Here is a 15,931-nt window from a genome sequence, read left to right as displayed (position 1 = left end):
GGCCAAACTAGTGCAGATGGGCTTTAAAATTGGTTTTGATAACCCCATCAAAGTACCCAGCAACTTTTTATACCAGCATTTTTTGCATTAGTAATATATATGGTTTGTTATCGAGAATGGGTGTGATTGTTGATTAACTATAGCTTATGAGTTTTCCCGCTACACATTTGGGCAACATATTGCACTATTAATTACACATATCCAGAACTCAACTTTATCTTTTAAAGGATTGGGTAACTTTGTCTCAGATTCCGAAACAACATCCTTGATTTAGCTCATTATGCAATTATAATTATAAACTTTTATGTCAGTCAGGAACCCCATAACTTTCATGTATAAACAAATTACCAGCTGCATTCTTGAGTGAAATTAGTGTCTGTGTCTGTTCAACCGATTCTAGTCATTCAATTTTTACTAATTGGCCAGTATTCCTAGAGCATGTGAAGTAGGTCAGGTTAAACTTCACAGGATTGTCTTTTGAAGATCACAGGAGTAAAGACAGTAAGGCTTAAAATGTTCTTATTCCTGGAGAGAGAGATAAGGACACCTTATACTTTCCTTGAGGTCTTTTCATAGACAACTGCCTGTCTAGAATACTTGTCTTGTCTCCTTTTAGTGGTCTTTAAACAGGTTTCACAGAAATACTATCATGTCAGAATTGCTATCAATAATAATTTCATTTTATTTCAATTTCATTAAATGATAATTTTCATTCCAATTTCGTCTTCAAATCCAGTTCCAGTTCCAATTTCAATTCAATGTACTGAACCACTGGTCTTCAACGAATGTGGGTCCGCGTGTGAACAGACCTGTGAGAAACCAGAGCTTCAGCCATGTACTAGGCAGTGCGTGCCAGGATGTTTCTGCCCTTATGGAACATTGAGGGTTTCGCTGGAGAGCGACCTCTGTGTGTCGATCATGCTTGACGCGCCTATTGACTTAAACTGCCCAGTGGGTAAGTCAGCTTGCTTTTACCCTTTGAATACTAAGCGTAAGGTACGTCATAACCTGTCAATACAGTGCGTCCCAGAAAAAACGAAACCGAGAATTATCGATGTTTTATCATTACTTAATCACAATTATAGTTAACAAATGACACATTTTTGGAAAGTTTAGATCCTCCTCTTTTATGTGATGCAACTCATATGATTCATATTTTCATGCATGAGCGATTAAAAGCAATTTGAAGAGAGGAAACCAAAAAGTCATTTGGCGGGCGGTATCTGAATTTCAAGGAGAAAATCACATTTCTAAAAAGTTCAATTTCTGGCCTTTCAAAGACATTGGAGGAAGATTCTGGTACAATGGCTATTTCTGGTTTCCCTTATTTTATTTCATAAATTATTTTGGTATTTTTATTCAATGGCAAACTTTAGCAAGATCCTGTGGATGGGGTTGTGCAGTTGTAGTACCCCGATATTAAACTTCTAGATGTCATCGAGTGTTTGAGACCTCCTGTGGAAGAAAGGTTTTAAGAAAAGGTTGAGTTTTGGAAAAGGTGAAAAATAATTTTTGAGCTTTTACATTCTTGTTACTCAAGTGTGGAAGAGTATCTTGAAAAAGGTATCCCCTGAAAAAGATGGATAATCAATATTCTCTTATTGAAAATGTGACAAGTAACGGCTAAGAGTTGCAGACCACATGTTAGTGTAGTCCCATATGAACATTTCTATGTACAGCGCATGTGACTTTTAGCAAGCCTCTGTCAATTTCTTATCAATATAATTCCAAAACTATGCAATATATACCAATACTTGTCTGCTACATGATCACCCTTTTCCAATTACTTCCACACGCTTTCTTGTACAATACAATCGCATGTATAGAATTTAACTTTATCTTTAAGTCAAAGATTGCCCCCTGCATTCATGGTCATCATCCACTGAAAATGAATTTAATCCCTGATTATGCATTATTCAATCACATCTACGTGTAGCCCCCCCTGCACCAATAGAACCCCTAGTTTGTCCTGGGGACCGCGTCTACCTGGAGTGTAACTCTGCATGTCCTGAATTCTGCGGCCAGTCCTTGGAGATTGCTCTTTGTATTCAGATGTGTGAGCCAGGCTGTGGTTGCCCAGAAGGAACCATCCATCTGAGCGAGAACTCCGATGAATGCGTTGCTCCAGACGCTTGCCCAGGTATTGATTCATTTAATGCAGGACTGAACTAGTTGTTTCTACTTGCGCCCTCTATATAGCCAACAATGCCTAAGTGGTACCCGTTGGTCCCCCACGATCCCCTTTTTCTTATGTTAATTGAGAGCTGATTTGATGAGATAACCACCTGTCAGTGACCTTGCAGGGTGGTCTAATCCCTCCTGGCCAAACTAGTGCAGATGGGCTTTAAAATTGGTTTTGATAACCCCATCAAAGTACCCAGCAACTTTTTATACCAGCATTTTTTGCATTAGTAATATATATGGTTTGTTATCGAGAATGGGTGTGATTGTTGATTAACTATAGCTTATGAGTTTTCCCGCTACACATTTGGGCAACATATTGCACTATTAATTACACATGTCCAGAACTCAACTTTATCTTTTAAAGGATTGGGTAACTTTGTCTCAGATTCCGAAACAACATCCTTGATTTAGCTCATTATGCAATTATAATTATAAACTTTTATGTCGGTCAGGAACCCCATAACTTTCATGTATAAACAAATTACCAGCTGCATTCTTGAGTGAAATTAGTGTCTGTGTCTGTTCAACCGATTCTAGTCATTCAATTTTTACTAATTGGCCAGTATTCCTAGAACGTGTGAAGTAGGTCAGGTTAAACTTCACAGGATTGTCTTTTGAAGATCACAGGAGTAAAGACAGTAAGGCTTAAAATGTTCTTATTCCTGGAGAGAGAGATAAGGACACCTTATACTTTCCTTGAGGTCTTTTCATAGACAACTGCCTGTCTAGAATACTTGTCTTGTCTCCTTTTAGTGGTCTTTAAACAGGTTTCACAGAAATACTATCATGTCAGAATTGCTATCCTCAATAATAATTTCATTTCATTTCAATTTCATTAAATGATAATTTTCATTCCAATTTCGTCTTCAAATCCAGTTCCAGCTCCTACTCCAGTTCCAATTTCAATTTTAATTCAATGTACTGAACCACTGGTCTTCAACGAATGTGGGTCCGCGTGTGAACAGACCTGTGAGAAACCAGAGCTTCAGCCATGTACTAGGCAGTGCGTGCCAGGATGTTTCTGCCCTTATGGAACATTGAGGGTTTCGCTGGAGAGCGACCTCTGTGTGTCGATCATGCTTGACGCGCCTATTGACTTAAACTGCCCAGTGGGTAAGTCAGCTTGCTTTTACCCTTTGAATACTAAGCGTAAGGTACGTCATAACCTGTCAATACAGTGCGTCCCAGAAAAAACGAAACCGAGAATTATCGATGTTTTATCATTACTTAATCACAATTATGGTTAACAAATGACACATTTTTGGAAAGTTTAGATCCTCCTTTTATGTGATGTAACTCATATGATTCATATTTTCACGCATGAGTGATTAAAAGCAATTTGAAGAGAGGAAACCAAAAAGTCATTTGGTGGGCGGTATCTGAATTTCAAGGAGAAAATCACATTTCTAAACGTCAATTAACGTCTGGCTGGAATGCTCCCCAGGGAGTGGAGATTGTTCACACAGTGTGTGTGCGGGCAAGCACTTAATCCAACGACCGGGGTAATGGTATATTTGTAAAGCGCTTAGAGACATTGTATTGAGCGCTCTGTAAAAGCTAAATATTATTATTATTATTATTGTCCTAAATGGTTTGATATTGACAGCTGAACCTCGACCATGTGAGACTGAAAGACGCATAAAGCTGGAAGAAAGAGGTGAGGCGGAGGGTGTGTTTATCCCACAATGTACTCAAGATGGATTCTATGCCATGGAGCAGTGTTACGAGGGCAATGGTACTTACTGTTGGTGTGCGGACCCCCAGACTGGAACAGTCCTCCCTGACAGCGAAGTCCATGGTGCTCGTGCAGACTGCGATCGTAAGTACATTCTTTTCACAGGACCAAGAAGGAGTGGCTACAAGATCAACGCTAATTTGAATAACACATTTCTTTTTTTGAAGGGGGTGGGGGGGGGGTAGAAATTTGAATTTTTGTATAAACCAGAAATGTTATGTTCACAAACCTTCACAAGTTTTGCAAGTAATCCAGGTTTCCTCAAATATTCATGTCACAAAATGATTGACTATTCAGAACAGCTTCTTGCCTCAAAAATTTAAGGCCATCTATAATTTTACATTGTGAAATACATTAACAATGAAAAGTAACATTGAAAGTAACCTATATATAGTGTAGGTACAATACCACTCTCCTACTATGTTACTCTGTGTTAGTATTTGTAATGAATTTATAAACAAGATATTATTTCTTTTTTTTTTTTCCTTTTACTTTCATCTACCACAGGCTTCATTCCTGACCCTTCACGTAAGTTTCATCTATTTTTTCCCCCTTTTTTTAATATTTTTTTTTACTTCATTCCTCTGTGAGATTGACAGTTTGGAACACTTCAAACCAGTCCTCAAAACTTACTTATTTCGGCAAATTAGAATTAGTGACTAATTGGACAAGCCTGCGTCTTTGATTTTTTTACAGAGACATATATCTTGTGAATCACCATTATCTTTCTTTTAAAAATAAAAATAAAAATCATAATTTTGCCCAAAAACGTACATGTACATGTGAATTTATTTACATTATAAGAATGATAATAGTGAATTCTTACAAGTGCATGTATATACATGGATGTACATATAGCCTTCATGTCTGTCGCACTTGACTTCCTGGCTCTCCTGTATTAACACATATTGCTGAATGTACGCAAAATCATATTTTACCAGTAGAATCAATGGAAATTCTATATTGTAATGATAAAAATTATACAAAAAGGTAGCTGGTCGCAACAAAGGTCCTATGCATGTGTACTTATTTCCTGTGTAGAAGTGTCATGGTCGAGTGGTTTAAGCACTTGACTTGCAATTTAAAGGTTGTGGTTTGATCCCCGATACGGCACTAATGTCCTTTGGCAAGGCATTAATCTTCATTTGCCACACTCGACCCAGGTGAGGTAAATGGGTACCTGGCAGGAATTAATTCCTTGAAATGCTAGAGCGCTGTAATGACCGCTAGGCTAAAGCCGGGGTGATAATTAATGCGCCTCGGAATAGAATTTCTAGATAGACAGCGCTATAGAAATGCCTCAAATTATTCATTATTATTATAAGATACAGAAATATGAAACGCATCGTTGTAAAAAGCTGCTGCAGCTTTACTGTGCTTTGTGCATGAGACTATAGAGATATGTGTATGCGGAGTAGTATAATACAGTCAAACCTGTCTATAGCGACCACCCAAGGGAAACACAAAAAGTGGCCTTTGTAGACAGGTTGTCTTTGTAGACAGGTTTCTTTAGTACATGATTCAATGAGAAACCATTTTCAAGGGAATCAACAAATGTGGCCTTTGTAGACAGGTGATCTTTGTAGACAGGTGGTCACTAAAGCAGGTTTGACTCTATGTTTCATTATCATGTGTATTATGTTTGCAGTTCTCAACCAGTGCCCCGAAGGCAAAGTGTTTGCTGATGGTGTCAAGAAATGTGTCTGTAAGTATTACATCTTTCTGAGATGATTCCGATAGCTTGTGAAATTTAGCTTGGAAAGAAACTGGAAGTAAAAATAATGATAAGAATTTATAATAATGATAATAATGCGGATGATGATAATACTTATGAGATGGGGCCATCAGAGTTAATATTGATTAATCTCGATATGCAGTCCAGTATCATAGAGATTTAAAAATATCTCACCATATATATGCCTTCTTGAAAAAAGAAGAATGTGGCAGAAGCTTACTTAATACTTATGGATAGCCATTTGTAGCCTTAAAATAAAATATATTCAAAAACTAAAATTCAAGTATTTTAGACTTTTAAAAAATTCCACATCAACAACATGAAATCTCCTAGATAATAGAAAATATGAATGATTTTAATCAACATTTTATGCCTTTAAAAAACTTTTCCAAAATATTTTCATAGATGCTAACAGCTTTCCATAAATGTTTTTGTAAAACACACCCAGGTCACTTGATAACACATGGATACTCCTTGTGCCGTTTTGATGAGACTATCCATTTTAGGATTGAGATGGAGTTGAATGTTAGAGAACCTTGAAGACGGTCAGTTTAAGGATACAAATGATCACTGCATTCTTTGTTAGCCATTTTTTCACAAAGAGAATTTTTTGTTCACCTACATACTTGTATAGATCCTGAGCCAGAGCCAAGGCAGCCAGGTATCCCTGCATGTCCAGGAGACTTTGTCCAGAATGACTGTAACTCTGCATGCCCCGAGTATTGTGGACAGCCTGAAGAGGTCGGCTGCATCCAGATGTGTATGGTTGGATGCGGATGTCCTTCTGGTAAAGTGAAGGCTAGTCTGGACTCTAATATGTGCGTTGCTCCAGAGGATTGCGCAGGTATGTACAAGCTCTTCTTCTTCTTCTTTTCGATTTTTCCCTTCTTTTCTCTATTCTTCCCTATTTTTTCCTATTTTTTCCTATTTTTTCCTAATTTTCTTACTCAAAAGGGGGAAATGTTGTTAGATCCCATTTCCCCCCCCCCCCCCCCCCCGAATCCTCTTTTTTTTTCTTTTTTTTTTCTTTTTTTTTTTTTACTCAAGGGGGGCGCGGTTAAGGGGAAAAAAAAAGAAGCTATATTTTGTAGTGCTCACTATCACCTCTGACATGTTCAAATGCGCTTTACAGACATATTGTGAACAGAAGAGGTGAGTGTTTAGATATTTTGTGATGGTATTGACAGATTGTTGGTTGCGAAGAGTTATTGGTAGGCTATTCCACAGTTTGGGAGAAGCAATTGTGAATGCTCTATCACCAAGGGTGGATAGCATCTAGGGAGATGGGTGGTTCAGCGTGATGCTTAGAGAGGAGCAAAGGGAGTAGCAGGATGGTTTGTATATGTGAACCATTAGGAGAATTCACATTAGGTACTAGGAGCTGGTGTTCGTATTTGCTGAATAATAAATACACTTTTTGTAGCAAGCAGTCTATATTTGCACAAGAACTGGATAAAATTATGGTGGGTTTCAGCGTAGAAGTTGTCACTGGAAGCAAAACTCATCCACTCTCTGCTACAGTATGTTTGAGACCATAATTCTCTATACTCTGCACTAAATCCAACACCAACACTAAACATGCAATCGCTCAGCATTTCATCCAAAGGAGTAAATAATCTAGAAGAGATCAGAAAAAACCACCTTAAAGGCACACTGTCCTACTTGTAGCTACTTGCTCCCTCTATATCGAAAACTTCCCCAATCGGTGTCTGTTGGTCCCCCATGATCCTCTTTTTTTTATGTTAAATGAGAGCTGAGTTAATGAGATAGCCACCTGACACAGTGACCTCGCTGGCTCGCTGGGTGGTCTAATCCCTTCTAGCTGAAGTAGTAAAGCCTGCGTTTAAACCAAATTACAAAAACGATTACAATCTGAAATCCACAGCTGGTGTGCCAGAACCAGAGCCAGAACCATTAACCTGTGTTAACAACTTGGTGCACAAAGATTGCGGAACGGCCTGCCCCTTGACATGCAATGAAAAAGAAGCAGAGATGTGTGTAGCCATGTGTGTCGCAGGATGTCACTGCCCCGACGGGATGTATCTGGTGCCCGGAGACTCTCCACGATGTGTGGCCCAGGAGGAGTGCCCAGAACGTAAGTCTTAAACATGCCTCAATGGGACGTCGTCTTGTATTTTAGAAAAGAAGGACATTCTGACATCTTTAATGCTAATGATGATGATGATGATGATTGTATGTGCATTGTATACAGCCCCAAAACACAGATACTTCTGTTATTAAAAAGGACTTTCAGGTATTTTTTTCATGGACAGCATTTACGAGCTCTTGCAGCGCAATAGAATATATCCACATAGTTATTGCGCTTTACAAATGAATATTATTATTATTATTATTATTATTATGTAATTTCCCAAGTTCATCATATTTCAAACATTGATAACTTTCTTATTATTGACCTGATTGTTTTCGAACTGCTGCCATTCTGTTAACCTCATTTTTCTGCTTTTATACAAATGAACTTTTCACAAGGTTTGGATTGAACAATAAATTTCTTGTCACTGAAAGTTTGTTGGGCTAACTCTGGGTAAATGATATTGTATAAATAGATTTTCATGTTTGAGTTACCATGCTGTAATCCCATACCTATTGATTCATACTCTTTCTCTCTCTTCTCTCTCATGTTTTCAACAGCATGTGATGAGGGATACAAGTACAATGAGGACCTGGAATGTGTTGGTAAGTAGGAAGTAGTGTACATCTACTGAGCTACTGTAATAGGGTAGATATCCCACCGCTGCCACTATTAATGTTGAGCCATTTACAATTTCATATTTAAGCACTAAATTGATCAACCTGCCTTCTTAAAATTGGAGACATTATTTGTTACAAGCATGTTTCTTCTATTTGCTGCCATTTCCTGATCATAAGTCATGTGTCTGAAAAGAATTTACAGAGTACATGAACAGAAATTGTGTTTTTAAAATCTTTGTCAAAACTTATGCTCCTCAATTTATAAATTCTTTGCTTACCATTTTTAAGGCTGACTGTTTACTTAAAAGTTATATACTATTTCATAGAAGATCCTTTTAATCGTGTAATTGAACTCAATGCAGTACTGTCCTGTCAATCTGTGAAAGCTTCTTATACTAAATATCTAGTTGTTTTATGTGTCTGAAAGAAATGTCGCGTGATCTATTCTAGGTCGACATATGTGCACATTGGTAGACAAGAGAGCTGACCAATAGACCAAAAAACATACAGTGTACCTGTATGTTTTAATGGTGTTCTGTTCAAAGTCAAAAGAAGAATACACTAACGGTAAAACATTTTATTCTCTATCAGTTGCCAATCCATGTCACGTGCTGCTGGCTGCAGTCCAAGCGAGAATGCCTATGCCTGGTCAGTTTACTCCAACGTGCACAAGTGAAGGGAAGTACGAGACGGTTCAATGCCATGGTAGTACTGGATTCTGCTGGTGTGCCGATACTGAGACAGGAGTCAAGAAACAGGGAACTGATGTCAGAGGAACTCCCGATTGCCCAGGTATCTAGAGCAATTACTCTTCACAGTTTTGATCTTTCTTAGCTTTGACCTAATATATTGCATTCTCCTGAACCAAAAATAGTAACATTATCTTAGAACAAATTGTGATGATTGATAATGTTCTGAAAAGGCTCCAACTAGACATCTCTCTGTATTTTATCAAATCGAGGGCAAAACTCAATTGTACATGTATTTCATGAAGATGTGTGATATTATGGTCTCATAGATAGTTACAATAAATATAATATTAGACAAAACAGCTTTCAAATGTAATGAATCTTTATTCTTGTCTTTCCAGAACCAGCCCCTACTTGTGATGAGGGATACAAGCACAATGAGGACCTGGAATGTGTTGGTAAGTAGGAAGTAGTGTACCCCTACTGAGCTACCGTAAGGCCAAAAAAAAAATTGTTTGGTTGTCCTCGATTGCTATTCTGGAGTAGGGGCGGGCGGGCAGATTTTTTTTTTTTTTTTTAACTTGAATTTTTTGTGTGTGTTTTATTATTTATTTATTTTTATTTTTTTTATTTTTTCCCCCCCCTTTTTTTTTTTTTTTTTAATAATTTTTTTTCCATAAAAAAAAAAAAAAATCATTGGGATTGTCAAGCATTTAAACAAACAAAGTCTATAGAACACTTTAATTTGGTAAAAGACTAGTTTAATGTACAATGAATATCAAGACCAACACAGAAAGTATTTTGATCTTTGAAATACAGCACCTTTTAAATCTCCATTGTACTACTTATAGCTACTTGCGCCCTCTATGTAGCAAACAATGCCTAATCGGTGACCATTGGTCCCCCATGATCCTCTTTATCTTATATTAACTGAGAGCTGATTTGATGAGATAACCACCTGTCCAGTGACCTTGCAGGGTGGTCTACAGACAGGTTTTAAAATGAGTTTAAGAATGCTCAGAACCTGACATTTTGACATAGAAAAATAAAAATGGCAAGTTCAATAAATACCTAATTGCGTACTGAAAAGACCAAACTGACAACGGGACGCATTTTGATCCTTGCAAATGCATAAAATGGTATGTTTGGCATTTAAGAATGCTCCCCCCCAACAAAAATTGAATAACAAAAAACAAAAAACAAAAACAAAAAATTATGAATTAAAAAAAAAAATATTAAAAAAAAAAAAATACGAGCGGCCCGAAAATGATGAGCGGGCGGTCGAGGACAACCAAATGATTTTTTTTTTTTGGCCTAATAGAGTAGATATCCCACCGCTGCCACCATTAATGTCGAGCCATTTACAATTTCATATTTAAGCACTAAATTGATCAGCCTGTCTTCTTATAATTGTAAACATTATTTGTTACAAGCATGTTTCTTCTATTTGCTGCCATTTCCTGATCATAAGTCATGTGTCTGAAAAGAATTTACAGAGTACATGAACAGAAATTGTGTTTTTTTAAATGTAACAATTTGCCTCACTAAATCTTTGTCAAAACTTATGCTCCTCAATTTATAAATTCTTTGCTTATCATTTTTAAGACTGACTTTTTACTTAAAAGTAATATATAATTTCATAGAAGATCCTTTTAATCTTGTATTGAACTCCTTCCAGCACTGTCCTGTTAATTTGTGAAAGTTTCTTTTACTAAATATCTAGTTGTTTGATGTGTGTGTTTGTAATTGAGTTCTTCATAAGTAGGATACATGAAGTGTCTGAAAGACATGTAGCTGGATCGATCCTGGGTTGATAAATATGCATATAGGTAGGCAAGAGAGCTGACCAATAGACCAACTAACGTACAGCGTACAGGCATGTTTTAATGGTGTTCTGTTCAAAGTCAAAAGAAGAGTTGAATACAATAATGGTAAAACATTTTCTTCTCTATCAGTTGCAAATCCATGTCATGTGCTGCTGGCTGCAGTCCAAATGGCAGATGAGCGTATGGTTGGTCAGTTTACTCCAATGTGCACAAGTGAGGGGAAGTACGAGACGGTTCAATGCCATGGAAGTACTGGATTCTGCTGGTGTGCCGATACTGAGACAGGAGTCAAGAAACAGGGAACTGATGTCAGAGGAACTCCTGATTGCACAGGTATCTAGAGCAATTACTCTTCACAGTTTTGTTCTCCATCTTTGATTTAAACTGGTCTACTTGTACTTAAATGCTGTAAGCGAGAAAAACAGCAAGCTTAGCAGAGCCCAGATAATATTGGAGCGCCTTGAGCACCTTGCATTGTGGATATGTGCGCTTTATTGATATCCAATAGTAATTATTATTAATAATATCATTATTTTTTATTACATGTATAGGGTCTGGAATGATTAGTTTCTTTATTACATCAGTAATGTATTGCATAGAGAGAAATTTAGGGCTGCATTGTTGAATAATCTTAAAATAAAATTAAATTTGAGTTCTGAGCATTAAATGCTATGCAAGTCAGTTGTCCAGTGTTCTCTATAGTTGCCCTTTAGAGTGCCTGTCAATGCTGGTATTCAAATAAAGAATTAATATTTAAAGCTGAAGCTGATTAAATGTTCACAAATTTCACGAGTGGTTCAAACCTGTGAAAATGTCATACTGCAGAATTATTGAATTAAGATTGAAACATCATTTACTTTTTGCAATGCTTAAGTTTCTTGCTGTGAAAATGGCTGATATCTGAAACATTATGGTTTTATAGTTTATAGGGTACCAGCATGAAACAAACAAAAATGAAGAGTTTGGGATGATTGGTTTCCTTTGATTTCACAAACCTGTTTCCTTGTTTATTTCTAATCAGCCCCAGTACCTACCTGTGAGGGAGAAATGGAGTTCCAGACTTGCGGATCTGCTTGTCCAGCAGTGTGCAATGAACCAGAACAGATTTGTATCTTTCAGTGTGTCAGAGAGTGTCAGTGTCCAAGTGGGACATTGCTCGTTCGAGAGGACCCCCCTCGCTGTGTAGCCTTCGAAGAATGCCCATGTAAATATCAAGGAGCTCATTACATCATTTGTACATGTTCAGGGCTACAGTAGAGGTGTTGTGGTTGAGTAGATACGTCACTGGACTGTGGATCACAATGTCCGGGGTTCGAGTCCCGCCGTGGCACTAATGTCCTTTGGCAAGACATTGATCTACTTTTTCAACACTCGACTCATGTGATGTAAATGGGTACCTGGCAGAAATGAATTCCTTGAAATGCTAGAGCGCTGTAATGGTAGCCATGCTAAAGCCAGGGTACCCACTATAATGATTATTATTACTGTAATAGGGTAGATATCCCACCGCTGCCACCGTTAATGTTGAGCCATTCATAATATAATTTTAAGCCCGTCTTCTTAAAATTGGAAACATTATTTATTACATGCATGAATGCAGTTGAAACTCCTCCATGCTGTGTAGCATTTGGAGATGGCCCAACACGTGAGTCACATCTAGATAGATGGAAAGGTTGGTATGTAGATGAAACAGTATGAAATACTCATGAAATTTGCAAACATTTCAAGCACGTAAAACTTTCTAGTATTGGAATATTGTACATGTACATTTACATGCAGTATGTTATTGTCAGCCTTGATTTCTTGTTCCATGCAGCACCCTGCGATAACGGTATGAAGTTTAGCGAATGTGGTCAGGACTGCCAGGACTACTGTGGTAGACCAGAGGAAGGTTTTTGTAACAGCGTCTGCAAACCAGGCTGTGTGTGTCCAGAAGGAACCATTCGTATTGATCTAGAGACGGATATGTGTGTTCCAAGAGAAGACTGCCCGGGGCTTGAAATACCTGTAGAGATTGAAGTAGAGTTTGGAGGTACGTATCTGTCATGTAGTCTTAACCTGATGTGGGAGTGAATTTGCTTAAGGTTCTAGTCACTGAATAACTCCCTTGATGCAAAAAGCCAAGCACTAGGGACTTTAGGAAAAATACAGTTAACATCTAAATTATTCATACCTTTACCAAGTTTTGTAATTTTTAATTATTAGAAACTGTGAATTGTACCAATTCATGTTTCTTGAGAGTGTGACATATTAAAGCTTACATCTAAAAATATTCAACAAAGGCCCTTAATCAATTAGTCCACCTTTTATTCTTGAGTTACGAAAAACAAAAAAACCATCACGTTTACAATGGGTATGAATAACTTAGGTGATAACTGTATAGCAAGGGCAAGTTCTGGTTGAATAGGGTGCAGACAAGTGTAATAAACATGCCATTGCATGCTTTTAAATTGCAATATTGCATTACTGTGATCAGAGCCATTGGTTGCCAACTCGGGTGAGGTCTGCACAATACGGCAAGTACTGCTATGTAAGGCAAGCTCAAAACAACAAGATATGCCATTTTTGACCAGGTGAAACCAAGTTGGCCATTACTGTGTGGATAGATGGCTCTGGCCAGGGGAAAAAAATCAATATTTATTTTTCGGGGGCTTCTTTTCAAGCTGGCCTGAATAAAAATAACATTCTAAAATTTGATTTGCATTGAACTCGATGCAATTTCAGGGGCTCTTTTCTGATTTTCGGGGGCATTTAGGGGGCTAATTCACCCCGAGCCCCCGTGCATTTTTTTTCACTGGCTCTGGCTTTGGTCATCCTACAATGCTGCATCGCTAGATATCACTTATCTTGAACCAAGGGTAATCAAATTCTTGGTGAGAAGGTATACTGTCCTTATGTCTGTCCATTTGCTATGTTTTCTTGAAGGTTTGACAAAAGGCCTGCATGCTTGACATTCCCACATGGGATCTTTCTATGATGTACCCCCCCCCCCACACACACACACACACAGACACATATTTCTTTCAAATTCAGACCTTGCATGGATGTTGGTGTTGATATACCGGTCTTATTGTAACTGTTCTGAGTCTTTACTGAAGTTACAGGGAAGCGTTTGTAAATTGAACATGTTTCTTTCGACGAAACAGGTATTCTCCGCAGCTGACATATTTTTGTATTCTGGAGGGTTGCTGTCAGCCAAATTAATGACAAGTGAGCTATAAAATCATAAGCAGTACTTTTTATTTTTCTAGGCTAGGAACATCCCAATTTACAGCCTACTGACTGCTGCTGAGGGGCTTAGTATTAGTTTTTTCTTCAATGAGAATGATTATAAATTTGTTATACCATGTTATTAATAATTGTTATATTTTATAGATAAAGTGTATGTATATGTCTTCTAACTTAAGTGATTTTGAAGGAACCCATTCCATTATCACCTAAACTTTCTAGACTGCTTTTCAATAATTGTTTTCAAATTAATTGTTTTCAAATTAATTGATAAATGATTAAAAAAATACCCTTAAAGGAGAATAAGAAAAAATTGTTGCCAATTTGAAGTAGGTAAGTCCTTTGTAGGTGCGAATATCAGTGATTGCACTAACCCTGATAGAATAATAAAACATAAAGGAAATGAATCCAGGAAACCAGACTGTGGCTTGTTCAAATTGCAGTTTCAGCTGATTTTGAGCTATTAATGGACCTTGAAGTTCCTTCCTTCAATAATGGTCTGACCCGTCTTCTCTAGCTGTCAAACTGCCATTTGCTTTTGTCTTTATCTGTCTGTTGTCAACTCATGTTCGTGCACTTCATTCTAGCCATCTTTTCTTTTCTGCTGCCATATATCATATAGACAGAGAAAGAGAGAGTTGAATTAGTATTGAAGTGATACATGTGCGTGTAGATAGAGAGACAAGGAGAGGGAAAGAGAGATAGCTAGATAGAAAGAGAGAGAGATGGATGGGATGAGAGAGAGCGAGGGAAAGAGAAAGAGAAAGTTGAATTAGTATTAAAGTGATACATGTGTGTGTGTAGATAGAGAGATAAGGAGAGGGAAAGAGAGATAGATCGATAGAAAGACAGACAAAGAGAGAGATAGATGGGATGAGAAATCTTTAAGATGGACAGCTGAAATACACCTCTATGGGGAGATAAAGTTTGAATTTGAGAGAGGAAAAGTGGTATATGAGAGTAGAAAGAGAGCGAGACAAAATGACAGAGAAATATCGAGAGAGAGAGGAGAGAGAGAGAAGAGAGAGAGGGGAGAGAGAGAAGAGAGAGAGAGAGAGAGAGAGAGAGAGAGAAGAGAGAGAGGGGAGAGAGAGAGAGAGAAGATAGAGAGGAGAGAAAGAGAGGGGAGAGAGAGAGGGGGGAGAGAGAGAGAGAGCAAGCAAAGGGGGAGTGGAACATCTACCGGTATAGTACATAAAGGTGATATAAATTGAATGACAGAGAGTGATATTTACGTACACTGTACCTCTAGATGTGTGTCAAGGTTGATATCAGGATATGCCAGCAATCCCACATTAGTTTTCACTTCTGTAAACAGGGTTCAATGTTCTATTCAGATTCACATTTTCAATATTTTTTTTTTAATCACTTTTATTATGTCATGTTTAGAATCACACAGCAGTGTGCAAATTACAGTGTATATACATGTTCATGTTTCATAAGACCAGTGTCAAAAGATTTATTGATTTTTTTTTCTTTCTGTACATTTCTTATGGTCAGATTTTCTGAAAAAAGGCACCGCCCGATCACCATTAAATTTTCACCACTAATTTCCCTTGGTCAAAAATAGAAAACTCCTCCCTCTCAGTGTGATGTTTCTTGCGGGAAGATTTTCAAATTTTATATAGATTGTCCCATTAGAGATATCTTCTAGATACATTAGTCTTAAGCCCAGACCTTCTGTGGTTTATGAGTTATTGCATTCTAAATTTTGTGAACAGAGCCTATTCGAAAGTTAATAAAAAAATTATTTTTGTCTTCATACTATACAAATTAATAATAAAATGATTGCTGTGTCATGTTATGCTTGTATCATGACTTT

General features: G+C 37.5%; 1 protein-coding gene across 10 annotated transcripts in view; it reads left to right on the top strand.

The window, feature by feature from the left end:
* Window positions 1–15,931, top strand: part of LOC757285 — a 113,201-nt gene that overhangs the window by 89,762 nt on the left and 7,508 nt on the right. For 6 of the 10 annotated variants that reach the window (XM_030977018.1, XM_030977017.1, XM_030977016.1 and 3 more), the window contains exons 47-60: window positions 737–955; window positions 1,937–2,140; window positions 3,061–3,297; window positions 3,791–4,003; window positions 4,427–4,447; window positions 5,568–5,624; window positions 6,289–6,498; window positions 7,540–7,749; window positions 8,307–8,351; window positions 8,958–9,158; window positions 9,457–9,513; window positions 11,011–11,214; window positions 11,903–12,085; window positions 12,698–12,913. In XM_030977018.1, the coding sequence (XP_030832878.1) occupies window positions 737–955; window positions 1,937–2,140; window positions 3,061–3,297; window positions 3,791–4,003; window positions 4,427–4,447; window positions 5,568–5,624; window positions 6,289–6,498; window positions 7,540–7,749; window positions 8,307–8,351; window positions 8,958–9,158; window positions 9,457–9,513; window positions 11,011–11,214; window positions 11,903–12,085; window positions 12,698–12,913 (2,277 nt within the window). The remainder of the gene's footprint in view (window positions 1–736; window positions 956–1,936; window positions 2,141–3,060; window positions 3,298–3,790; window positions 4,004–4,426; window positions 4,448–5,567; window positions 5,625–6,288; window positions 6,499–7,539; window positions 7,750–8,306; window positions 8,352–8,957; window positions 9,159–9,456; window positions 9,514–11,010; window positions 11,215–11,902; window positions 12,086–12,697; window positions 12,914–15,931) is intronic. The other 4 variants (XM_030977021.1, XM_030977020.1, XM_030977022.1 and 1 more) reach the window with 4 other exon arrangements.

Source organism: Strongylocentrotus purpuratus, unplaced genomic scaffold (assembly GCF_000002235.5).
Source record: "Strongylocentrotus purpuratus isolate Spur 01 unplaced genomic scaffold, Spur_5.0 spur5_scaffold_9, whole genome shotgun sequence".
NCBI classification, from domain to species: domain Eukaryota; kingdom Metazoa; phylum Echinodermata; class Echinoidea; order Camarodonta; family Strongylocentrotidae; genus Strongylocentrotus; species Strongylocentrotus purpuratus.
Note: the sequence above shows the minus strand (reverse complement) of the source record. Positions and strands in the feature narration are given on the sequence as shown.